A 26,880-nucleotide genomic window follows, 5' to 3' on the forward strand; every position below is an offset into this window, starting at 1 on the left:
AATCAGTATGGTCATTATCACTGATTATAGGACCATATCACTTGTGCAATTGCAATGCAATTGTTTGATCCCCTATTGGACTTGCAGTCACTGAGTGAATATCTGATGCTATTAAATCTAATTTCTAGAGGCATTTGCTCAGGCATAATTGCTTAACTGGTTAGGGATTATAGGTTCGGTTGTGTCTGAAATGTCTACATTGAACTGAGTAAATCAATTTGATAGTCCCAATGTGTAAACAAAAATTTAAGAAATCATTATGCACAAATACTGAAAAAAGTGATCTTTAATTCAGCATTTTCCCTCAGGTAAGAAAATGACCAAATGCAAGTAGGAAGAGATTGAATAATTGTGATATAGAATAAAGTAGTCACTAAGATTTATGTAAAGCTGTTATAGATTGTCTGAGGAGCAATGAAACAGATGCAGAAACTTAGACATGCATTTTTGTGTACAACTTGTCCCCTCTTCACTATCAATGTGACTGAATTATGACATCTGAAATGAAAGCTGTCTTGAGGTAAATGTCGTGCATTGGAGGTTCCAGTATACTTTGGCACTTTAATGCAGTTTTCAAAGGTCTAACTTACTTTGTGGGATTATCCACTAGTTCTTTGACTTTAAAATCATTATAAATATACCCTTCCATTTACCGTATTTAGCTAGAAGCACCGGGGGGGGGGGGGAGGGTACTTTGTTGATGAATTTCAGGATTGCAGTGGAGGATGGGGCTTAGAAACCAGAGCTGAGTCTCCAATTTGCGTTTTAAAAAGCACATGTCGAAGTTCCCTTACTGTTGGTTTTTTACATTGAGATTTCCTTGCTGCTTCAACACGATATTGTCTGATAGTTTGAATTCCAATCTGTAATTTGCAGGCAAGAGTTAAAACCATTAGACCTAGCAGCAGAATTAGGACATTCAGCTCATCAAATCCACTCTGCCATTTCATTTTGGCTGATCCCTGATCCCACTCAACTCCATACACCTACCCTCTCACCATATCCCATGATAACCCAGCCAATCGGGAATCCTATCAACTTCCACTTTAAATATACCCACGGTCTTGGCCTCCACTGCAGTCTGTGGCAGAGCATTCCACAGATTCACCACTCTTTGGCTAAAAAAATTCCTCCTTACTTCTGTTCTAAAAGGTTACCCCTCAATTTTGAGGCTGTCCTCTAGTTCCAGATGCCCCCACCAAAGGGAGCATTCTCTCCACACCTACCTTATCTAGTCCTTTCAACGTTTGGTAGGCTTCAATGAGATCCCCTTGCATTCCACTGAGTACAGGCCCAAAGTTGCCAAATGCTCCTTGTATGTTAATCCCTTCATTCCCAGAATCATCCTCATGGACTCTCTCCAAAGACAATATATCCTTTCTGAGATAGGGGCCCAAAGCTGTTGATTCCCCAGTCTTTGGCTAAAAACTTCCTCCTTACTTCTGCAGCCTGACGTGTGCCTTATAAAGATTCAGCATTATCTCCTTGTTTTTATATTCTATTTCCCTTGAAATAAAGGCCAATGTTGCATTTGCCACCTTTACCGCAGACTCAACCTGTGAATTAACCTTTTGGGAGGCTTGCACGAGGACTCCTAAATCCCTTTGTTCCTCTGATTTTGAATTTTCTCCCCATTTAGATAATAGTCTGCACTATTGTTACTTTTGCCAAAATGCATTATTGTACATTTCCCAACACTATTCCATCTGCCACTTACTTAACCCATTCTTCCAATTAGTCGAAGTCCTGCTGTAATCGCATCGCTTCCTCAGCACCACCTACCTCTCCATCTTTCTTCGTATCATCTACAAACTTTGCCACAAAGCCATCAATTCCACTATTGAAGAATCCTGCCGAAAGGTTTCAGCTCGAAACATTGACTGTACTCTTTCCCATAGATGCTGCCTGGCCTGCTGAGTTCCTCCAGCATTTTGTGAGTGTTGCTCAGATTTCCAGCATCTGCAGATTTTCTCTTGTTTGTGATTGAATTCCACTATCTAAATCATTGACAAACAATGTGGAAAGTAGTGGTCCCAATACTGACCCCTAAGGAACACCATGTTACTTCCTTGAAGAATTCTAACAGGTTTGTCAGGCAAGATCTACCTTAACAGAAACCATGCTGACTTTGACTTATTTTATTATTAGTCTCCAAATACCCTGAAACTTCATCCTTCATCCTTCATCCAACACTTTCCCAACCACTGAGGTTAGGCTAACTGGCCTACAATTTCCTTTCTTTTACATTCCTCCCTTATTAAAGAGTGGAGTGACATTTGCAAATTTCTAGTCCTTTGGGACCATGTCAGAATCAAGTGATTCTTGAAAGATCATGACCAATGCATCCATTATCTCTTTAGCAACCTCTCTCAGGACTCTGGATGTAGTCCATCTAGTCCAGGTGATGTATCTACCTTAAGACCTTTGAGTTTGCCTGGCATCTTTTCCTTTGTTATAGCAATGGCACTCACTCCTGCTCGGACTCTCATAGACCTCTGGCATACAGCTAGTGTTCTCCACAGTAAAGACAGAAGCAAAGTAGTTATCAAGTTCATCTGCTATTTCTTTGTCCCCCATTACTACCTCACCAGCATCACTTTGACACCTCCCTTTTATTCTTTATATGACTGAAAAACTTTTCGTATCCTGCTTTATATTATTGGCTAATTTTACCCTCATATTTTATCTTTTCCCTTCTTATAGCTTTTTTTGTTGCTGTTTGTTGGACTTTAAGCTTCCCAATCATCCAACTTTTCACTCACTTTTGCTACCTAATCTGCCCTTTCCTTGGATATTATACAGTCCTTAACTTCTCTTGTCAACCACGGTCACCTACCCCTGCCATTTGAGAACTTCTTCTGTGGGACATATCTATCCTGCGCCTTGTGAACTATTCCCAGAAACTTCAGCCATCATCCCTGCCAGTATCTTCCTCCAATCCATCTGAGCAAGCTCCTCTCTCATCCCTCTGTAATTCCCTTTATTCCATTGTAATACTGATACATGTGACTTCTGCTTCTCCCTCTCAAATTGCTGTATGAATTCAATGTATGATAGTGTGATGTTGTGTAGGGATGATGTATGATAGGGATGTATAGATTTGTGAATGGAAGAAATGTATCCCAAAGTATCAGTGGCATAATGATAAAAACTAATAAATGGAACATTCATAAATCATGGAATGCCAGTACTCATTACCTGCCCCCAAGGTATGAAGCTTGAAGCCATTAACTGTTTCCATATCATTGACATTTTTAAAGCCAAATCTCAACAATTTTCAGATCTTACCACATTGTTAAAAAGTCTCAGTTGGAAACATTACTACATTTTGACATATTATTCTCTGTCCTGGGTCATTTTGGTGCTTGTCAGTACATGTTTATGTTTCTCTGCAGGGTGGGATGTCTGTGGATTCCATCACCGACCTTGATGATGATCACTCTCGACTGTTGGAAGCACTGCAGCTTTCACTCCCTACTGAAGTGCCAAACAAGAAAGAAAAGCAGAGAGACAAGAAATTAAGCCTCAATCCTATTTATCGACAGGTTCCCAGATTAGTGGACAGTTGCTGCCAGCACCTAGAAAAGTATGGTAAATATTGCTCCAATTATTACTTATATTGTTCTGAGCTATTAAGTGGAACGTTGACTGAGTAGTTCTAAATGATTAGTTTTTGATTTGTTGAAAATTCATTAGTAAACTAAGATGGAGCTAAGGCTAGTATGGATTGCGGCCATCACAGCTGTCAGAATATCAGAATAAATTAATAAAGATTCAAATTGGTCAAGCGGAAAGTCAAGATGTAATCAATGAAAGCTGGAGCTATCTAAATTGATTGTAGAACAGCTCAGGGGGGTGAAGAGCAACAATTACTCCTTTATTAGAAGAGGCAAGTCTGCTAAGATTTTTTTCAGCTACTTGGCAAGTAAATTACCCAGTTCAGTCCATCCTCTGAAGTCCTCACTATCCTAGATGCCGGTTCACAGTGCGTCACAGTTAGAAGTAACAGACTGTCCTAAACAGGGCAGAGACTTTGGCTCTGACTGGGTTCTGTAAATCTTTATCACTGAAATAAGTGTTCCCTAATTATCCTTCCCGAAGCATACCTGACACCATGTATCTATCTAAGCAAGTGAAACATTTCATCTGTTTTCTATCCACAAAGCACAGGATTTATCTTATTTGCCCGGCAGCCATTTCACAATCATTGGTGGAATGAATCATTTGCAGTCTGGCTTAATTATGCTGACCTTCCAGTGATTTTCTGTAACTGCTCCACTGACCTCATCATTTTAACAAAACTGTAAACACTGAATGCCAGAGTGATGGAAACTGGACCTGGCTCCAGTGAACTAGTGGACCCATTTAGGGAGAAGGGCTGTGACAAAAACCGGGCCTCTTTCCTCCTCCTTCCAAAGCGTGAATCTGCCTTTGTCCAAGTCACCCCTGTGGGTGTTCCTCAGACACGACATCAAAGCTGTTAACTTCAGCTGCTTAATCAATCACCTTCCTTCCTTTGTATGGAGCAGGGTTATTTGCAGCCCAGGTTGGCACGCAAAGGCTTTGACAACATCTGGCAAATTCCTGGAAATCAGTGTGCTATTTTAGTGCCAAGTCATGGTCATTATCAAAGAAAAGGTCAAACACCTTCTCTTGACACTCCACAATGCTACTATCACAGAGACTGTAGCCATCAATAACTTGCTAGTGATGGTCATGTCAACACCCATCGAACTTGTATTGATATGATGACTTAGTACAGGCTACAGTGATGGGCAGGTGTTAAATACTATATCTTCTTATAAGGCTTGAGCCAGAAGTGTGATGGAATTGTTTCCATTTCCATGTATCTCTGCAGCTTCAAAAACACTGAAGACATTGATATTGATAAGGAAGAACAATTTGCTTTATTAATACGAAGCACTGTGCTGAAAATCTAATACATCCCATGATATAATCCATTAGTGCTAACCCATCTTATAAAATAGGATTTTAAAGATTAGCTTTATTTGTCACATGTACATTGAAACAGGCAGTGAAATTTGTCTTTTAATTTGAAGTAAATCAGCAGGAATAGTGCTGGGTAGCCCACAAGTGTCGCTATGCTTCTAGCGTCAACATAGTGTGCCGGCAATTCACTAACTCTAACCTTACATGTTTGGAACATGGGAGGAAGCTGGAACTCCTGGAGGAAGCCCATGTGGTCCAGGAAGAAGATAAGAACTTCCTACAGACAGAGGGGCGAATCAACCCCGATAATGGACACACTCCCGTGCTGTCCTTACAATAAGTCTACAGGGTTCATGCAGCAACCTGATTAAATTTCTGCAAGAGTATTTTCATTCCTGTCTGGAAAGGTCTCAACTCCTTGATTTTTTTTTCAGGACCCTGAAATACCACATCACTTCAGGAAAGCAGCAGTTGCAAGAGTAGATCTTATGTTCCGTATAATCAAACAAATTTTGAGACTTTTTAAAACTTAAAGCATTCTGCTCTCTCATATCTAAACATGTTTAATCTAATTCAAATTCCACTGATTGAGGTGTTTTCCAATCCCTCCCTTACTGCTTTGTGGGTATCTCAAGGACAAGATGGCAGCTCACCACCACTTTCACAAGGGCAAATAGGGAGAGGGGGGTATTTAAATTCTGGCTTCATTTAAATGCTCAAATCAATTTCTCCAGTTTGTAACCATTTGTCCCACTGTATCCAATGGGCACCCTTCCATATTAATCCTGTGAAGCCCACGTCCTTCGAATGAATAAAAACCTTTACTATTCTGATGAAGGGAGCACCATTTGTTAGTCTGCCTCTTTATCTGTTGTTAATTTTATCTTGGGATATATTAGGATGTGGTGCTGACCTTGGGTGTTGCCTGTCTAGAGTTTCCATTTTCTTCCCACCACCTGGTTTCTGCCAGGTACTCCTGTACCCGCCTCTGTCTAAAGATCTGTCGATTTGCAGATTAATTGGTTGTAGTAAGTTACCCATTAGTGTAGGTGAGTGCTAAAAGGACCAAAATGGTGTCAGTGAGCATATCAGATATAAATAAGCAACGCCTATAGAATGATGGAGGAGCTCAGCAGGTCCGGCAGCATCTATGGAAATGAATAGATAGTCGGCGTTTCGGGCTGAGACCCTTCTTCAGGACTGAGAAGGAAGGGGGAAGATGCCAGGATAAAAAGGTGGGGGGGGGGGGAAGAGGCTAGCTTGATGGTGATAGATGAAGCCAGGTGGGTGGGAAAGGTCAAAGATTGGAGAAGAAAGAATAGGAGAGAATGGACATAGGAGAAAGGGAAGGAGGAGGAGACAGAGGCGAAGTTATAGGTAGGTGAGGAGAAGAAAAAGGTCAATGTGGGGAATATAGGAAAGGGGGGGATTTTATTTACCGGAAGGAGAAATTAATATTCAGATATAAATAAGTTGTCTGATAAGGGCTACAAGTAAAATGGAAACAAAGTGGAACCAATGGGGTTGTTCTAATGATAGCCTGGATGAACCTGATGAGCTCAATGGCTTTCTTCTGCACAAACCAAAGTGTGTAAATTATGATATACTCTGTAATTATTTCCTGATGTTGTTGCAGGTCTTCAAACAGTAGGAATATTCAGAGTTGGTAGCTCAAAGAAAAGAGTAAGACAGGTAAGATTCAACTGTTTGCCCTCGCAGGTGACTCAGAAGCATTCTGGAAGTAAATCAAGATTGATCCAGCTTTCTATGCACATGATCACTGCCAGCAGGAAGAAATTGATTATGGCCTAAAAATCAGATTATTTTGTGCAGTTTATTGCATTGATTTTTGATCAATGAGGGATTTTTTTCCCCCAAAAGTGAAACAGTTAAAAGACCTTCTGCAATAAAAACACAAAATGCTGGCAGAACTCAGCAGGCCAGACAGCATCTATGGGAGGAGGTAGTGACAACATTTCAGGCCGAAGGGTCCTCATGAAGGGTTTTGGCCCGAAACATCGTCACTACCTCCTCCCAAAGATGCTGTCTGGCCTGCTGAGTTCTGCCAGCATTTTGTGTTTTTATTTATTTCCAGCATCTGCAGATTCACTCGTGTTGCCTTTGAAAGACCTTCTGCAGTTTGTTTAGGGTAAATCCAGAAGTTGTATTGGCACTTTGCTTGCATGTCTTGTGTGATTCCTTTACTGGACATGGGGCATATTATGCCATTCCACTTGTAGAACTCTGCCACCAAGTTGAACCAGATTCTCCTGGGTCTGCCTTCTGTTAGAGCACAATACTGGACTGAATTTCCCCATAACTCAGTCTCATATATACCTCTTATCCTCCAGACCTGGGCCACATCCTAGCAGCACACTTCTGTTGCTTTGGGTACAACTGAGATTTCAGAGGCAGTGTATGGCAATGCACTGTCATTTCTGGGCATGCAATCCTGAAGCTTCTACTGACTGATTTATGTTCAGCCTGTCAAATAGGTGAATAATGCATTGATCTTTCAGTTTTAAAATACACATCCAAGTAATTCAAAGTTATCCCTGACTAAATATTGCAGTACTAATGCTCAAATCAACTTCTCCAGTTTGTAGCCATTTGACCCACTGTACCTCATGGGCACCCATCCATTTTAATCCCATCTTCCAGCACTTGGCCCAGAGCTTTCTTCAGTGGTTGTCCAGAACCTCTTAAATGTGTTTAGCAACTCTACTTCTACCACTTTCTCTGATTGCTTCAAGTAGTCAGCATCTGCAGAGTTTCTTGTATTTATCACATCCTTCCTCTGATATGATGACCAGAACTGCATGCAGTGCTCAAGTGGAGGTCTAACCAATGTTTTATAAAGTTGGGCCATTATCTTTCATGCTTTTGCATTCAACACCTTGACAAATAAAGACCAATAATCCCATACACCTTTGTAATCATATTACCTACGTGCGCTAAGATCTTTAAGAACCTTTGGACTTGCACTCCAAACTTGTCAATATTCCCTTGGAACTTACTTTTAACGCTGTACATCCTAGACTAGAGTTAGTTTTCTTAAAATGCATTACCTCATGTTAATTAGGATTAAACTCCATCTGCTATCTCTCAGCCCATTTTACCAACACATTAATATCATCCTAACACTACCCTGCACATTGTCAGCAACTCCACCAATCTTGGTATCATCTGCAAACTTACCTCCTACACCCACATTCAAGTCATTCATATACAGTATGTTACAAATAGCAAGGGTTCTAGCACTGATCCTGTGAAACAGCACTGGTCACAAGCATCCAATCACAAAAGCATCATTCTGTCTCCTGTTGCCCAGACACCTTTTGGACCAGTCCCTTATTTAGGATCTTTGTTGAACGTTTTATTGAAGTCCACATAAACTACTTCTACTGCAATGCCCTTCTCAGTACACTCGTCAACTCCTCAGAAAATTCAGTAAGATTGGCTCTTGACAAAGCTGTGTTGACTCCTTCTGATTAATCCCTTCCTTTCCATGGTATTTGTTGCTGCCCCTCTGAATTTTTACCAATAATCTCTCTATTACAGATGTTAGGCTCATAGGTTTGCATTTGGTAAGGTTTTCCTGGCATTGAGTGTAGAGATTCATTTGCTGAAAGAAAATCTAAAGCCTTAATATCATTTATGAGAGAATATCTGCCACTAAAACATATCAAAAGGATTTTTGTTTATTCTCTTCCTGTCTATTTTCTTCTTCATGCTTTGTCACAACCACAGTAAGTGTGTCCATGTAGCACTAAATAACGTGGCAAAAGAATTCTAAAAGAAATAGAAACCAGATAGATCTCCAAAACATTTTTTGCATTATTTTCTATTGCCATTCCAGCAAATTTGAAAGTAATAAATCATTTTTGAAGCCCGTGAGAAGCAAATGGAGAAATTGCAAATAAAATGTATGTATGGGTCTGGTTTCTTGTGTCCAGATGTTAATTTATATATATAATTTATATTATCCATCATAAATGTACAAAATTGGACCCACTGACTCATAGGGATTAAGAAGGAGTATCTGAATGATACTGAGAATCCCAAGACTGTATTAAGGGCAGATGGAGCACTACAGTTCACTAACTACTTGCCCATCTCATCACGGTCTGTGGTTCTGCATTGGTCTCGTCAGCCAACTCTGAACCCACAAAGCAAAGTGGAAACAAGTCATCCTTAACCCCAAGGGACCCCCAAAGAAGATGAGTTTGTTTTTACACAACATTCTCGACTTTTCTTTATTGCCAAGCTGCATTCTTTACCTGTCTCTTTCTCACATTCAAAGCATGATCTATTATGATGACAAAGGATTTGCTGGATTAAAAAGTCTTAAGGTTACCCCATATTATTATCTGAAAGAAATTTATTCAACTTATTTGTGGATGGATCAACACGAGTTGCTTTCACCATTTTCCTTCAAGGCAAATGTTTTATTATATGACCAAGCAGATAATGATATTGAAGCTTTTTTAAAATCTTTTTTTATTAATTATTATTGAAGATCAACAAAAAAAATACATTAAGGTAATCAAGTCAATATGTCATTATGTACAAAAAAGAATTAAATTAGCAAATAACTGATTAACAAAGCAATATATCAATAATAAGAAGAAAAAATAAGTTATTAAATACATTTTTTGAAAGAAAAAAAGAACCCCTACTAACTAAGAGAAAAAAAATGGAAAAAAAAACCCATTGGGAGCACAACTCCGGAGCTATACATCATACAAGCTTCCATAAAAGAAAAACATCAATCCGCCAACTCACATCCGTTTAAACAAAAATCTGAAGGAAACCATATTAATTAACTCAAATAAGATGATAGTAGCGGGCAAATTAACCCCACCTTTTCTCAAAATCAAATCGAGGATCAAAAGTCCAACTTCTAATTTTCTCCAAACTAAGACATAGCATCTCCTGAGAGAACCATTGTATCAAAGTAGGAGCAGAAGCATCTTTCCATTTCAACAAAATAGCCCTTCCGGCCAATAAAGTAACTTATTAGTTCTGAGTATCCACCCATCCCACCTTCCTTTAAGTATAGGCTCTTGCTGTGGTTCTGAAATGGGCCAGGTGATGCAGCTCTCCGTCAGCTGTGTTAGTCAAGCTTAGAGCATTTCAGGAGGTATAAAATTGAAGGGAATCTTTGTTAAAGTTTTAGGATATGCTGCTGGTATCTGTTTCCCAAGCTACTGATAATCCTTGAAACAATATTTGCAGACTCATGTTGGATATCTTCTGCAATTTTATTTCTACCCATATGCACCATATTTTTTATAATGGTTTCCATTATTCATTTGGTCACTTTTGCTACCTCTCTGTTTTAAATGACTATCGTGTTATGACTGTGATCAAAGTCACCAGAGAGACTCTGAAACTGGTGGATATAGAAATCTTTATTCAGCACAACAAGTAGGCATCACTGGAGAGACTCAATATTACATGATATTTTTTATATGCTAAAAATCAAAGGTAACAACAGGACAATTCTATAGTAACAATGCATCCACAATGCTTTCTTTGAATTGCATATAATTTTCAAACACCTAGATCTTCGCACCAACACTCCAGACACACAAAATAAATATTAATCACCACTGTCTCTGAAATACTTTCATGCGTATGCAGACATCTCAGGTCAGTAGGGTGTTTCCTGTTTTGCAATCGATGCCAGTCTGCAGCATTGTTCTGAGTTCTATTTTAACTCAATCTACAATCCACATTCAGATCTGAAGACTGGTTGCTGTTGAAATTAATATTTGCTATATTCCATAACTCCAGAGTATGCCCTAACTACTTTTCTAGTTACCATGGTATTTGGTGATTTCTGGAAGATTACAGGCAGAGCTTCAGCACCATTCTATCAAGTTTGCTCAGTTATCTTCCAATGACTCTAAACTCAAAACATCTTAAACATGATTTGCTTTTTAAAAGCCATATTGTTAGTAACATGAATAGATTTACAATTCACTCTTGGGTTCCCATTCTAGATGAAACGTATCATTTGTCCCTGCCTGGGACAAGAATGACAGCAAAGCAAAAATCCATCTTCCACACCATAATTTACTTCTCCTTTCCTCAGGTGTGGTCATAATAAAACCCAGATATTTTATTTTTAGCATTGACTCTCATGCCAAATTCAACTAGAATGTTTGCTATGTGATTTTAGTACCTGCCAATCCTACTTTTGGTATTGGTTGTGTTAATTTTGCCATTGACTCTTTGAGCTGCATATTAATCAACAAGGTCTAAGATCCCAATCCTTTGCTTGTATGTGTATGAATTGGTCCACTGAATGTTGTCCATTAAAATGCCAGTTGCATTGGACTTGTTCTCTGAAGGAAGTCTATTGTTTCCTCACTGTTTTAGCTACATCCAAGCATTGCAGTTCCATGACGACAAAGAGGAAAGATTTGCTCCTTTTCATATTTGAACATTTTGTTTGGATTTTCATAACCTGTCTTGTTCTTGTAATGTCAATTAATCTAAGGTTATACTGATTTAAGGATGAATTTTACTGATTACAGACATTGATGCTCTCCTTAACTAACATCGTTGTAGTATGTTTCTCCTTGCTTTCTGTTATCCAATAACACTTTACCAACATTGGACATACATCCATTTATATTTGACTCCAGCTGGAGAATGCCCCCAGTTCATTGGAATGAGTTATTTGCATTTCCCCTTCATTTGTATTTCCCTAATTACAGGACATACAAGATAGCAGTCTCTGTTCGTTGTCTGTTGAGATGAGGCAGACAACATCTGTCACCCGGTTTCACCATCAGCTTTGAACATATCAATGATTTAACGTCAGTGGCCCTCTGCAATAGTGCAGCCCATTATTCAGAAGTTCAGGGAATGATCATTCAGAGGGGTGTAGATTGGAAAGCAGTAGCTCAGAGGGCTGGGGTTCCCTGGAGAGTTGTAGCGCAGGGGAGAAGTAGCTGATGCAGTGGAGGTGGGAGTTCTATGGGTGAGAGCTAGGAAAATTGGAATCAGGTGATTGAAGCCTGGTGGAAGGGGAAAAGAACTTGAGTGGACATGGGAATCCAGATTTACTGCAAAATGGTTCCAGCAACATTGTATTGGCCCTTTCAGTCAGTTTATCAAAAAAAAACTAATTTTAACAACTCTTTAAAATCCCATATGCAACAGAACAGCTCTTATTTTGTGAAGGTATTCAGTGTGATCTAATTGTAAGGTATTTTTATTCCAATTTGAATTCTGCTATAGTTGAATCAGATGCAATAAAGACTTCTGCTAAGTGTTTTTGTTCATTCTGCCATATAGTCTTTCTGTTGGATCAAATGAGGGTCCACCTACTAATCACACCAAGAATCAGAAAAAAATGGAACATTTTCTCCATTGTTATACCTTCACCCAACTTGCTAGGTTTGAGAACAGTGATTCATTTGTGAAGAAACTCTTTACAAAGTGGACATGGAACACCTGATCCTTACAGGCAGACGAGCAACATCCATCCAAATGAACCATAAAATCATTGTATTTGCAAAATTGAAACCCTTCTTTCATTTGACTTTGATATGATTGTTAAAATAAATCACAATATATGGCTTAAATGAGAGGAGAGAACACCAAATGAAGTTGTTAAAAGTAGAGCCAAGGCCATCTTCAGAAAATAACCCTTCAAGCTGAGCGAGCAACATACAAGATGGATTTCCACACTGAGTGACCAATGAAGGTGGTAATCCCTGGTTAATGACTGAGCAATTTGGTGCCAGAACTCTGGAATCTCTGAACGGTTGCTATGGGAGAAGCCAAGCCACTTTGTTTCTCTGCTTATTTGTCATGAGGGTATTGATGATAGAATTCAACTCTGATGTGTCTGCAAGATGAACATTTGTGGGTCTTTCTCTTTGCCTTGTCTGATGTCCTTTTCATCGACTCAAGTGGAACAGAAAATTGGACAAGGCTATGCAGGCCCTCCTTGGGCTACAAATGCCTGGCTTATGGACAACATGTACATATAAGTGAACATTTGGAGACTGCTGGGTTGGATGGGGATGGAATTGCCAGCTGCAGCAGGGTTGCATGTGTTTTCTTCCACGTGAATTCTCTCCCTGCCCGAGCTGCAACAGTCGGGACTGGGTAGAGATGAGCAGAGTTTGGAGCAATGAGCTAACTCACTTGCTCACTCACTGAGTCAGTGACACTGGCTGTCAGCCACTGATCCCACACTTGCTTGCTCCCTTGAGACGGCTATTTCTCTAATCCTCTCCAAGACACTGTCTTTATTTATTTTTTCCCCGTTCAGGTTACAAGCACTTGTCAGGAATGGAGCTCTGTCATATTCTTGGACGGCCTGTATTAGTGGCGGAAAGTGCATTGAGACCTCTTTTAATTCCTCACTGGCATCTTCAGAAAATGCATGAGGATTGTAAGTGTGAGAACTGGAAATGCCACAGTGGTGCAGTAGTGAGTAGTTGTTTGAAGCACAGCAGGCCAGCACGCTTCCATTCCGAGAAATTTGGCACAGTTTTGGTTAGAGTTATTGCCTTAATGCTGGAGGAACTCAGCAGGTCAGGCTGCATCTATGGAAATGAATAGATAGTCAACATTTCAGGATGAGACCCTTCTTCCGGACTGAGAAGGAGAGGGGAAGATGCCAGAATAAAAAGCTGAGGGGAGGGGCAGGAGGCTAGCTGGAAGGTGATAGTGAGGCCAGGTGGGTGGGAAAAGTCAAGAGCTGGAGAAGAAGGAATCTGATAGGAGAGGAGTGTGGAACATGGGAGAAAGGGGAGGAGGAGGGTTGGGCTGGTGAGAAGAGGTAAAAGGTCAGAGTGCGGAATGGGGAGTGGGGGTGGATATTGTTTACTGGAAAGAGAAATTGATATTTTTGCCATCAGGTTGGAGACTACCTGGACAGAATGTAAGGAGTTAAGTTGACATGCGTTTCTCAGCTCCAAGATGCACAGGTCCTTCACAAAATGGTCACCTACTCCCACTCGTTTCAGTAATGCAGAGGGGGCCACATTGCAAGCACTGAATGAAAAAGATTGGATTGGAAGAGGTGAAGGTGAACCTCTGATTTACCATCAGGTTGCAGATTTGGGTACAGATTTTTTTGCATTAAGTCACCTACAAATTGCTTTCCTACCATTTATTGATATTAAAACCACATAAATCTGTTTTGTTGCAAGTCTTATAAAGCTCAAGAACTTTAAAGTGCAAAGTTGATGGAAGAGATCTGTTGGGTGTCCCTGTGCATGATCGTGTGTCCTTTTCGGAATGGTTATTTTTAATTGATCCTTTGCAAGATCTCACAAGGTTACTGTTGCTTTCCACGTATGTTCTGCAAGAACGATTCAGGCATTCTGCAATCAGCTGTACTTTATCTTTCTGTGAAGCTAGTAGCCAATATGCATATAATTATACTACTTCTGGATCTGGTCATTCAGTGGGTGAGAGGAGAAAATTGGTGGGTGGGGATTGAATGGATTTTGGACCAAACAGAGAGTGGGGAGAGATCAGAAGATTGTTGGGTTGGTTGGCGGTGGAAGTTGACTTGTTCTGCATGTGTGAATGAGGAGGGAACTGGAGGATATCTGTGGGTTAAGTATAATACTATCCCAGTCTTAACGCTGTGCCATGTTGTCCTAGTTGACCAAGGGGTGATTAGACAACACTCTCCAGGAAGAATTAATCCAATTTTCCTTACATCTGATGTTAAAGTGATAAGGTCTGATGCACAAATGCATTCCACACCAGGAAGTGAGCAGTCAAATTTCTGCAGTTCTGCAAACTGATGTTTAAATTCCTTTATTACTGCCATTCCAATCTGTATTTTCAACCACATAATTCAGTTATGAGCAGAGCAATCTAACATCTCAGTAAATCATGCAGCTTACTCTCACTCCACTGCTGATAATGCAAATTTGCACAGCTTGACTAACAAAGCAAGGCCTACAGTGCGTAGATGGTTACACACCCAAACTCTTTATAGTCCCATGCCATTCACATCTCCTTGAACACGTTTCTTGCATCTCCATCTCTGACCAAGGTTGTTTAAGGAATTCCTCTTTGAAGCAAGTGCCAGGGTTAGTTTGATTGGTTCTTCTGTTGGTACCTTACATAAAGTAGTAATCACTTTACACATAAGGCATAGTAGCTTGTGTAGGCCTTTCAGCCCCTCATACACTTGTGCCATCATTCAATACGATGACAGAAATGAATAAATGTTTGATGTTTTGGGCCAAGACCGTTCAGGACTGAGAAGGAAGGGGGATACACAAAAAGTGCTGGAGGAACTCGGCTGGTCAGGCAGTATCTATGCAGCGCAATTAAAACAAAATACTGTTTCAGGCTGAGACCCTTCATGATGACACAGCTGATATTTTACCTCAGTGCCATTTTCCTGCATTAACCACATATCCCTTTTTGACATATTATCTTTAAAAAATGTTTCATTCTCTTTATAGCTGAGCTTCCACAGATGCGTTATCATGTTCGTGAAGGTATTTCTGTTCATCTGATTCTCAAATGGCTGACCTCTTATTTTGAGACTAATCTCTGGTTCTGGACATCCAAGCCAAGAGAAACATCATTCCTGTATTTACCCTGTCAAAACCTGTTAAATCATTCTGTCTCAATTAGATAAACTCTCGTTCTTCTGAAATCTAGAGTGTAGGCCGAGGCTGCCTAATGCAACAGCCCATCATTTGGGGTACTGTTCTGGTGGATTTCCACTGCATTGCTTCCGGTATACTGAAGTAGGCAGAGAAGGGAGACCAGACCTGCACATAGTATCGCAGATGCTGTGCCATCAGGAATTGAAGCAAGACACTGTATATTGAAAACACAAAATGCTGGCAGATCTCAGCAGGCCAGACAGCATCTATGGGAAGAGGTAGTGATGACGTTTCGGGCTGGAACCATGAGGACCCTTCGGCTCGAAATGTCGTCACTACCTCCTCCCATAAATGCTGTCTGGCCTCCTGAGTTCTGCCAGCATTTTGTGTTTTTATTTATTTACAGCATCTGCAGATTCACTCGTGTTGACACTGTATATTGACATTTGTCGTCATCCTCTTGTGAGACCCTTTTCACAGCATCTACTTAGACAGTGACGGGTTGTTTCTGAAAGTGCATTGTGTAGTTTATTACAGATTATTGGAGCTTGTTTAAAATGAATATAGCATTTAATGTTTTGGTAATCTATTTCATATTTTTATGTATGTGACTAAATGTACTTTGGTGTTTGTCCTTTGTCTTACAGTTACGAGAGGAGTTTGATCGAGGAGTAGATGTTTTGCTTGATGAGGAGCACAGTGTTCATGATGTTGGGGCCTTGCTGAAGGAATTTTTGAGGGATATCCCAGACCCTTTGCTTACGAGAGAGCTCTACACAGCATTCATCAGCACACTTTGTAAGAAGATCACCTTTATTAGTCTTAATCCATTGCAGAGGTTGGAACTCAATTCTGGCACCATTCTGTAAGGAGTCTCTGTATAGTGCTCCAGTTTCCTCTCTCAGTCCAAAGAGGTAGCAGTTAGGTTAATTGGTCATTGCAAATTGTCCCATGTTTGGGTTAGGGTTAATCAGGGCTATGGTGTTGCTGGGGCTGCATGGCTTGAAGGCCTGGAGAGGAGGCCTACTCTGCTCTGTATCAATAAATAAATATTTTTTTAAAAATTCTGTTCAGTAGATCTAATAATGTAATCCATACAAAACTTCATTTTGTCAGGAAACAAACATGATATTGCTGTTGCTGCCACGTCATTGTAGGCCGTCTTCTCAAGCCTGTCCTGCTATGAAGTGGTTGTACCTCGTCTATTGCCACAACTCCCTGTTTTCTGCCCTAACAACAATTGCCTTTCTGCCTAAAAAGTCTATGGATCTCAGATTTGAATGTATTCAATTACCAAACATCCATGCCTAGTCATGGAACGAGATTCCAAAGATCCACAATTATTTGAGAAAAAAAATTCTCATTCCAGCCCTCAATGTCTGCTACCAATCATGAAATAGTATCCCCCAATTCTGAGGCAACTGATTCTAACTTTAGATGCACCAAGGAAGCTGCATTGACTATAACAAATCTTCAAGGAATTGTGTGTGACATGAATTTCACCTCTTCAATTGGTGAGGGACTTTTCTCCTTGCATGTCACTGTCTGATAAAGGTTAGATTTTCTACAGGCAGAGGGAAGTGTAGAGTATTGGTTTGTGGAGATAATGGAGTTATAGGATCTCTGGTTTTAGATGTGGTCTGATCCTCAATAACAGGGCTCGTTGTGTGGAGTGTGGGGGCAAAGACAAGCACTCTAGCAGCTCATGCCCACAGAATTGGCATCACCTGATTGGCCTGAATTATAGTAGCTGTTTTGTTTGACAACCACCTGGAATCTGGTTGCACCCCATTCCAAGTTTATCTTTGGATCACAGCAGACTGATAATCACCCGTGAATCTGTTCAGTGTTGTGTTTGCTTTCCAAGTGGGAAATTAGAAAATCAGCTTCCATTTCTTGTTCGTTTCACTCCACCTTCAGTGTTTTATCTCCCCCCCCCCCCCCCGATAAGCTTTAACTTTATATCTGTTTTGGCAAGATGTGGTCCTTCAGACAATTCCAGTTCCCTACTTTTATATATTTTCCTCAGAACCCTGTGAAGATGGAAAGGAAAAGGACATGTATGGAAAAAGCAGAGGCAAAGCACAGAATAAACAGAAGAGAGTAGAGCTCAAAGAGATAAACTGAGCAGGAAGGGAGAAAAACAAAGGGAAATGGAGAAGGTCAAAATTAAACAATGGTAGGGTATTATAAATTGGTATTTAGGAAAAGAGATACTGATAAATGGGAAGGAGGAAAATAAATTGAAAGCAGAGAAAGGATTGCGGAAGAAGAGGAAGAGGCTTGGAGATGAATATGTAAGGAGGAGAAGCAGGGAAAGAAGGAAGGATAAAGCAAGCTAAAATGAAGGAGAAACAATGGGTATTAATGGAATCAGCAGTGATGAAGAAAAATGAATTAGGGTGTGGAAGACCTTTAAATAGGCTTTATGCACTTAGGTGGAGAGGAACTGTGACTGTCATCTTAGTGGATGTGTCAAGATCATGAAAAATTAAACAATTAAATTCAAACTAGGAATTGAAAATTTTCAGTGTTTGACATTTCAAAGAATAAACAGAAAGGGAAATAAAGTGTGATAGCAGTTAACATTTGTTACAGTGATGAGAAATGAGCTTAGACCAATTAATTACTGGTGGCAACAGTCCATAGACCCTCTAATATTGGCACACTACAGTACACATTATAGGTAACAAGTCTTGTGATGAAGTACTTTAATCTTTTTATGAGTTGGACAAATGGTATTGGCAAATGTAACCTTATGCATCAGTTCATAGTGTTTACAGAAAGTTTCTTCAAAAATGCTTTGCAGAACCAGTCATGAACAAGGCTATTTAGATGTGATTGTGTGTAATAAAGTGGAATGAAATAATGATTGATAGTGAAGGATTCTCTGGGCAAGAATAGAACTTCACATACTGTTTGGGAGTCAAAAATTTGGGTATGAAGTTGTGCTTAAATGAAGGGAATTATAGAGGTGCAAAGGCAGTGATGGCTAAAGTAAACTGGGAAAACAGATTAAAAGGTTGTAGATCATCAGTACAAATTCCTAAAAAAAAAAGCCCTAGAAGAAAAAGGAACCGTCCATGGTATCCAACTGAATGTGAGGCAAGCACTTTTTACAAAGATCAGGACAGACTAGAACATTGAGAAAGGCTTAGAAAGCAACAAAAAGGTTTAAAAAGCAATAAATTATGACCAAATGATAAAAAGGAAGAAACCAGCACGAAAAATGAAAAACACAAGAAATTCTACAGATGCTGGAAATCGAAAGTAACATACAGAAAATACTGGAGGAACTCTGCAGGTCAGACAGCATCCATGGAAATGAACAGTTGATGTTTTGGGCCTAGACCCTGCTTGAGGACTAGAAAGGAAGGAGGAAAACACCAGAATAAAAAGATGGTGGGGGGGGAGGAGGTTAGCTAGAAGGTGATAGATGAAGCCAGGTGGATAGGAAACGTAAAGGGCTAGAGAAGAAGCAATCTGATAGGAGAGGAGCGTGGATTTGAGGGGAAAAGGAAGAGTGAAGGGCACCAGGCACAGGTGAGAGAAGTGTAGGAGGCCATAGTGGGGAATAGAAGAAGAGGAGAGAAAAATGAAAGCTGACAATCAGAGTTTCTATGTACAAAAGAAAGAGAATACCTATTTGAGTTAATATTGGTTAGTTAGAGAATGGGAATAAGGAATTAGTCATAGAAAGAAAGGAAGTGGTACAGATGTTGAGCAAATAACTTACTTCTTCTTGGTAGAAGATGCTAGTGGTAATGGTAAAAAAAATATTTTTGAAGGAAGAAGGCAAGCAGTCAAAATCACTGGAGAGACTTTTCTAGGTAAACTAAGGGGACTATAGACTGAACAGTTTTTGGACCTGATGGCTTGAATACCACTGTCTAAAAATGATACAGAGATAGTGGATGTGTTGGTTGTGAAATTCTAAAATTGCTTAGAATTTAGGAAAGTTGCTGACAATTGGAAAGGAGGGAAACCAAAAAACAGGAAAAATAAAGGCTGGTTGCCTGAGATAAGTTGGGAAAATTGTGAAAATGCTGGAATCTATTCCAGTATCCAGTAACAAGACGCGGTAGTGTAGCAGTTATTGCAATGCTATTACAGTTTAGGGCATAGGAGTTCGGAGTTCAGTTCCAGCGTCCTATGTAAACAAGTTTGTAAGTTCCTTCCCGTGTGCACGAGTTTCCTTCAGATGCATCAGTTTCCTCCCACTATCCAAAGATAGTAATTGGTCATTGTAAATTGTTCTGTGATTAGGCTTGGGTTAAATCACTGGGTTACTTGTTGGGGCAGATCAAAGGACCTGTTCTGCGCTCTATCTCTAAATAAAGTAAATAAAAACTGTCATTATGGATAAGGACTCTGAATGTTCTATAACTAGATTTGTTGATAAAAAAGATAAATGGGAGAGAAAGCTGTGAGGAAGATACCGAGTACAGTGGTCTAAAGGTAGATCTAGTAATGGGGCAAAGAGTTGTCAGATGAAGGATAATATGTGGAAATGTTAGGTAATCTACATTGCAGGGAAGAATAGGAAATCAGATATTGTTTAAATGGAGAAGTATGGAATACCACTCGACACTGGGATCTAGGTTTCCACGAAGCTTAATGTTAGTATGCTGTTAAGTCAAATTATTGGAATGGCATTTGTTGAAAAGGAATGCAGTATAAAAGCAAAGAAGTCTTTTTACAACTTGATAGGACACAGGTGAGTATTGTCTTCTTAAAGGCAGTTCTGCAAAGGTTTGCAGGTTGATAGCTGGGATGAAGGGGTTGCCTCATGAAGAAAGATTGAACAGACCTGGACCTATATTGATTGGAATTTCTTTGGAAGGATGTGACATGATCTTACAGAAATGTATGATTCTGAAAGGACATGACTGGATAAATGCTGAGAATGTGTTTCATCTCATGGGCCAATCTAGAGTTAGACAGGAAATGAAGAGTAACCTATCAAAGATAGAAATGAGGAAGAGCAACTTCTCAGAAGATTGTGCATCTTTGGAATACTCTTCCCCAGAGAGTTCACCTCACTGAATAAATTCAAGTTAGATTCTTGGACTCTAGTGAAGTCGAGGGTACAGTGGTGTTGAGGTAATATGAGACTACCTGTGGTGTAGTGAACAGCCGAGCAGGGTTCAAAGGCCTTTTCTTCCTATTCCCTATCTTGTATTTGTTGCCAAGGGTGACATGTTTGCTGAGTGAGTTTATAAATCAAAGTATGAATTGGTGCTTTTGGGTTTTGCCTCATAAATTCTTTGCCTGGAAACTGAAATCTATTTAGTAACTGCTGTGATTTCTCCTCCACTTCCAAAATTGGTAATGTTGAGGTGAATGAAACAGAACTTCCAAACTTCCCCCCCCCCCCAACTATTCCCTGCTCCCAGCATATTTTACAAAGGTCTAATATCTCACCAAATCTCATACTTCACAAAGTGAATTTAAAACTAATATGTAATTTTTATTCCTTTTACTTCATATGTCATCACTTCATAGAATTGCTGTTCTTTTATTGGTTCATTCAACTTGTATTGATTTTAATGTTGGAACTGTCTTTACTTTTACCCCTCCTGTAGTATTGGATCAAGAAGAACAGCTCAGTGTCTTGCAGCTGCTCATTTACCTCCTCCCTCCGTGCAATTGTGATACCCTCCACAGACTTGTGGAGTTCCTTGCCATGGTAGCAAATCACGCTGAGGATACCTTGGACAAAGATGGACATGAGGTAAGGGCAGTCTTAATATAATGGCGTCGGGATTTCGTAGGGCATGATGAGATGTAAGTATTGTATTGGTGCTGTCACTAAACTGACCTAGTACTCCCCCCTTGCCCCCACTTCCTCCCCTTCTCTGTCCCTTCCTGCAGCTGGAGTATGTCCTATTAGATCCACTCCTATTGAAAAGCTGTACTCATTTAAAATGAAACAGCATTTAAGATTTATCCAAACTTCTGAAATTGTTAGACTTTAAACAATTATTTTATTAGCTAACAGTGCAGTTGTTGCATTAAATTGTGACGGCAGACTCATTAATTCCATGCACTTGGAAGCCAAGAAATGGTCCAGATTTATTGTCCCTAATACTGTGATAACATGCTTAACCAAAATCTTGGTAGGAATCCCAAATTCTAAATAGTTTCAATTTTAAACTTTCTAACCACAGACGAGAAATTACTCTAACAGGCCACCAGAAATGTGTATTTCAAGTAGGAGAACAGGCCTGAAGGGAAGGAAGGCAGAGCAGTATCATAATCTGGAACCTGCAAGTATTGAGCAGCCCTGGTCAGCCTGCAGCCACATCTCTGTAATGATCATACTCACTGTGTTGCTATTGTAAATCTATTCACATACTGTTAAACGTTCATTTTTAAAAAAAGTTTTTACTAAATGGATTTTTCTGTTCATGCTCGTTATACTTGTCAATTTTCTTCTCATTTTCTTATGCCGCTGCTGTCATTTCTCCTTGATTTATGAAACATCCTGTTTTTGGAGTCCTCCTGTCCCTTAATCAGTTTAAAACTCTTGTCTGCAACCTTACCTATGCTGTTAGCTGAGGTACTGGCCCCTGCACAGTTCAAGTGAAGCTCATCCCAATGGGAGCAGTTCTCTCCTCCGATTCGGATTACTTCATGGTCGTATACACCAAGCTGCCTTGTCCTTTGCTTGTGTGAAACTCACAGAGTAAGTGCTATACACCTGTAGTAATAAATTCAAAAATAAATGTCACGACAAGGGCAGGGCAATGGAAAAGTGCAAAATGTAGTAATGCAGACAGAAGTGGGGCAAAAAGGAATGCTGAAGTTACAATAATGAAGTCTGAAAGCAGTGGGGAAGGACCTGTTCATGAGTTTAGTTTTCTGAGCTTTCAAATTCTTGTATCTTCTTGTGGATTAGAAGAGAGAATTGGTAAGAGAGAGGTGCTGTTGCCAGTATGCCACAGATTGGAACTCATTTCACCTATACCACACTTTGAGCCATGCATTTACCTCTCTAATTATGCTTATCCTTTCTTAGTCTGTACATGGTTCAGGTGACCATTAAGAGATAATCACCCTGTTTTTCATTCATGCCCCAGATCCCTCATAATCCCTCAGCAGAACACCACTTCCCAGTCTTCCCTCGATCAATAGGGTCTTCGTGGATCATGACAACAGAATCCACCCTCTCCCACTCCAAGTTCTGCTCCAGCCCTGGTGAGGTGTTGTTGATCCAAGCACCAAGCAGGCAGTACAGCCTTTAGGACTCAGTGTTTGCTCCAGAGACCAATGCCTGTACCCTTGATTATGATATTCTTCTGATTACTGCACTCCCTTTTTCTGTGCCATTGATTTCACATCCTCCCTTTAGTTCCCACCCACGTCCACACAGGAAACAAGAAACTCTTACCTGTTGGATAAGTGTAGTTTAAGTACCAGCCTCACTTCTGCCAGGTAGACGGTTTTCGATCTGGGGCTGTCAGCTCATCCACTAATACAGTGGTTCTCAACCTTTTTCAGCTTGTGATCCAGTTGTGAATTTCATTTCCCTCTGTGGCCCCACCTTCTTGGTTGCTTAGGTTTGTTTTGGTCAATTGTGCTAATTATTCTAATGTACACCCCATATTAATGCTTTAACAGGATATAGGTATTGCTATATGTTAAATATAATGTTACAGGTGCATATGAAAAATAAAACTATTTCAAATCTCTGAATGGGATATTATTTACAAAATGTAATATACTTCCAATCAGCAAGGAAAAAGTGCTTAATATTGTTAATTCAGGTATTTACTGAAGCAACCTAACAAGTTTTAAAATAACTGATTGCAACTTGGTTGAAGATAATCAAAGATCACCTTTTTTCACAACATCAAGACAGTTATGAGGTTTCGATGGCAGACGATGAGCTTGACTAAAATCAAATTCACCTAGACAAGAGGTGGAAAGTCCAATTAAAAACAACTTTGCTTTCTCCCAGAGCTGTGGAAACTTATTTTGATTATTATTAGTTACCCAGAAACTTTGCTTGCTGCATTTGAATTGTGTTTGAGCTGTTATATCACTCTGCGGGTCAATAAGACATTCTTGTAAACTGGTGCCAACGTCATTCACATTCACCACAAATGGGTCCACCACCCAGTCTGGAATGTGCATCTCCAGCAGATCTCTGAACCAAAATTCCATATCAGTGTTTCAGATGATCAAGATATACAATCAAATCATCTTTCAATTCTATTTAAAGCGTGGCTAAGTGAAGGAAATAGTATAAATCTGTGACGCCCAATATTGCTGCTGGAAAGTTTGAGTTTTCCCAGGGAAGTGGCAGTAGCCTCGTTGCATGCTATCAGATTGCAGGTTTTTCCTTGTAACTGTTAAATAAAGTCAGTTTTTAAAATATATTTTACAAGTATGTCAGACTTAGTAACAATTTGTTCTACAAGCTGCTTATCAACACAATACTATCAACAATGCAACAATACTATCAAGAAAAGTGAATTGAACTTCCTTTCAAAATATGATAAGTATCAGGAATTTAATGGAAGTTGCGCTGGCAGTGGTAGACTTCACACTTTCTCACCTCTCTGCAGTTTAGCTGTTTAACTCTTGCTATGGCTAGCGGCTTAATATAGGGGGTGATAGCCCCCTGCCTGGCCAAACTTAAGAAATCTCGTTTGGGTGGATGCTGCGTGATGTGTCCCCTGTTACAAATCAGTACCCTGAAATAACAAACAGTACACAATATACGATTAAACGATTAAGCTTTATAATTCTTATTTTGACTATATGTTTAGTAGAGAAGCAAAATAAAAGAAAAAAGAGCCCAATCATATTAAACAGTCTTGTGCAAAGTTGGAGCTCACTGATAAATTGATTGTTCACTATACCTCCTCTGATCATCGCTGCCCTTCAGACCCTTGCTCCGAGTCCACCCTGTCTAGCGGTCTACCAGATCTCTCCATTTGTGTCTTCTCTCCTCATCTATCCCTGGCAAAAGCCCTCGAAAAATCTCCTTCCAGATTCACAAGACCCAGCAACAAAATCCTGATTGGCTAACATGCATACCACAGTCCTGTTGTCTCCAGCCATAACCCAAACATTGCTGCTACAGAGAAACCATTACCTCAGCAGTGAACATTACAGAGAAGACATTTCGTTAGCCTGAGCAGTGAAACATTACGGAGAAGCCATTACAGCAGATGACCCTTGGCATCCAAGTCCATACTTCTCTGAAAGTGGCTAGACAGGTTGATAGGATGTTAAAGGCATGTAGCATGCTACATTTACAATAGTAGAGAGTCTAGGACCAGAGACCACAGCCTAAGAGTAGAAGGGCTTCTCCTTAGGACAGAGATGAGGAAGAGTTTCTTTACAAGAGGGTGGTGATTCTTTGGAATTCATTGCCATGGATGCCTGTGGAGACCCAAATCATTGGGTATATTTAAAGCGAAGATTAATAGGTTCTTAATTAGTCAGGACATCAAAGGTTATGGGGAGAAAGCAGGAAAATGGGGTTAAGAAGGATAATAAATCAACCATGAATGAATGGTGGAGCAGATTCTTCTTTTAATCTTTTTATTAGTATTAAAAATATTATGAACAAAATACAATTAAAATATTAATAATGGATTACAAACATATAAACTCCCATTACACATGAAGGAATACATAAACAATGAATACAGTATAAGTAAGCTTTCCCAAAACATAAACCATATAGTGTATATATGAACAAGGTAAGTCTAGATATTCCATAATATATAATATAAAAAAAGAGAAAAAAAATCTATATATGAAAGTTAACTAAACTACTAATCTAATATCTAAGAAAAAAAACAAAAAAGGAAGAAAAAACTAAAAAAAAACTAATAAAAAAAAAGAGAAGAAAAAAAAAGGGCTGTTCATAGTATCTCACAAGCATACATAAACATCAATGTCGTCAACTCCGATCCTCTCAACATACATACGATTAAGGCTGAAAAAACCAATAAGCCTGGCACAGGGCCATTACATCATATGAAAATATTGAATAAATGGTCTCCATATCTTTTCAAATTTAATAGAAGTATCAAATACAGCACTTCTAATTTTTTCTAAATTTAGACATAACATAGTTTGAGAAAGCCAATGAAATACCGTGGGAGGATTAATTTCCTTCCAATTCAACAAAATAGATCTTCTAGCCATCAATGTGAGAAAAGCAATTATTCGACAAGCGGAAGGAGATAAGTGAAGTGAGCCCATCATCGGTAAACCAAAAATTGCGGTAATAGGATGGGGTTGTAAATCAATGTTCAGTACCGCCGAAATAATATCAAAAATATCTTTCCAAAATCGGACATGACCAAAACATATGAGTTAAAGACACGATTTCTGATTGACATCTGTCACAAATAGGGTTTATATGAGAATAAAAATGAGCTAATTTATCCTTGGACATATGGGCCCTATGCACAACCTTAAATTGTATTAATGAATGTTTGGCACATATAGATGATGTATTAACTAATTGAAGAATTCTATCCCAATTCTCAATAGAAATAATAAGATTAAGCTCTCTTTTCCAATCATTTTTGGTCTTATCAAAGGACACTGAACGTATCTTCATAATTATATTATAAAGTTTTGATATAAGCCCTTTTTGAAAAGGGTTTAATTCAAACAAACTCTCCAAAATATCTGAAGACACAAAATTTGGGAATGAAGGAAGTACCGTACTTAAAAAATGCCTAACCTGTAAGTATCTAAAAAAATGAAATCTAGGCAAATTATATTTATTTGCTAATTGCTCAAAAGACATAAAACAGTTGTCCAAAAATAAGTCAGAAAATCTTAATAATCCCTTAGTTTTCCAAGCCAAAAAAGCTTGATCTATAATTGAGGGGTGGAAAAAACAATTAGATACAATAGGACTATTTAACACGAATTGAGTCAACCCGAAAAATTTCCGAAATTGAAACCATATACCTAAGGTATATTTAACTATCGGGTTGTCAATTTGATTCGGCAATTTAGAAAGAGCAAAAGGGAGAGATGTCCCTAAAATAGAACCCAGAGCATAAGCAGATACCGATTTAGTTTCCAAACTCACCCAATGAGGGCCAAAAGGACCATCCCATTCTTTCAACCAATATATCAAATATCTAATATTAACTGCCCAATAGTAAAATCTGAAATTGGGTAATGCCAACCCACCATCCTTCCTTGTCTTCTGTAAGTATATTTTACCTAACCTGGGATTTTTATTCTGCCATATATATGAGGAAATTTTTGAATCAATATTAGTAAAAAAGGATTTCGGAATAAAAATTGGTACCGCTTGAAAAATATATAAAAA

The 26,880-nt window shown here is 39.3% G+C and overlaps 1 protein-coding gene across 8 annotated transcripts in view; it reads left to right on the top strand.

Annotated features, from left to right (window-relative positions):
• LOC140727912 (rho GTPase-activating protein 6) overlaps positions 1-26,880 on the top strand; it is a 533,233-nt gene that overhangs the window by 466,343 nt on the left and 40,010 nt on the right. For all 8 annotated transcript variants that reach the window (XM_073045873.1, XM_073045876.1, XM_073045880.1 and 5 more), the window contains exons 5-8: positions 3,396-3,591; positions 6,587-6,642; positions 16,208-16,358; positions 21,146-21,294. In XM_073045873.1, coding sequence (XP_072901974.1) covers positions 3,396-3,591; positions 6,587-6,642; positions 16,208-16,358; positions 21,146-21,294 — 552 coding nt within the window. The remainder of the gene's footprint in view (positions 1-3,395; positions 3,592-6,586; positions 6,643-16,207; positions 16,359-21,145; positions 21,295-26,880) is intronic.

This window comes from Hemitrygon akajei, chromosome 5, assembly GCF_048418815.1.
Source record: "Hemitrygon akajei chromosome 5, sHemAka1.3, whole genome shotgun sequence".
Taxonomy (NCBI): Eukaryota; Metazoa; Chordata; class Chondrichthyes; order Myliobatiformes; family Dasyatidae; genus Hemitrygon; species Hemitrygon akajei.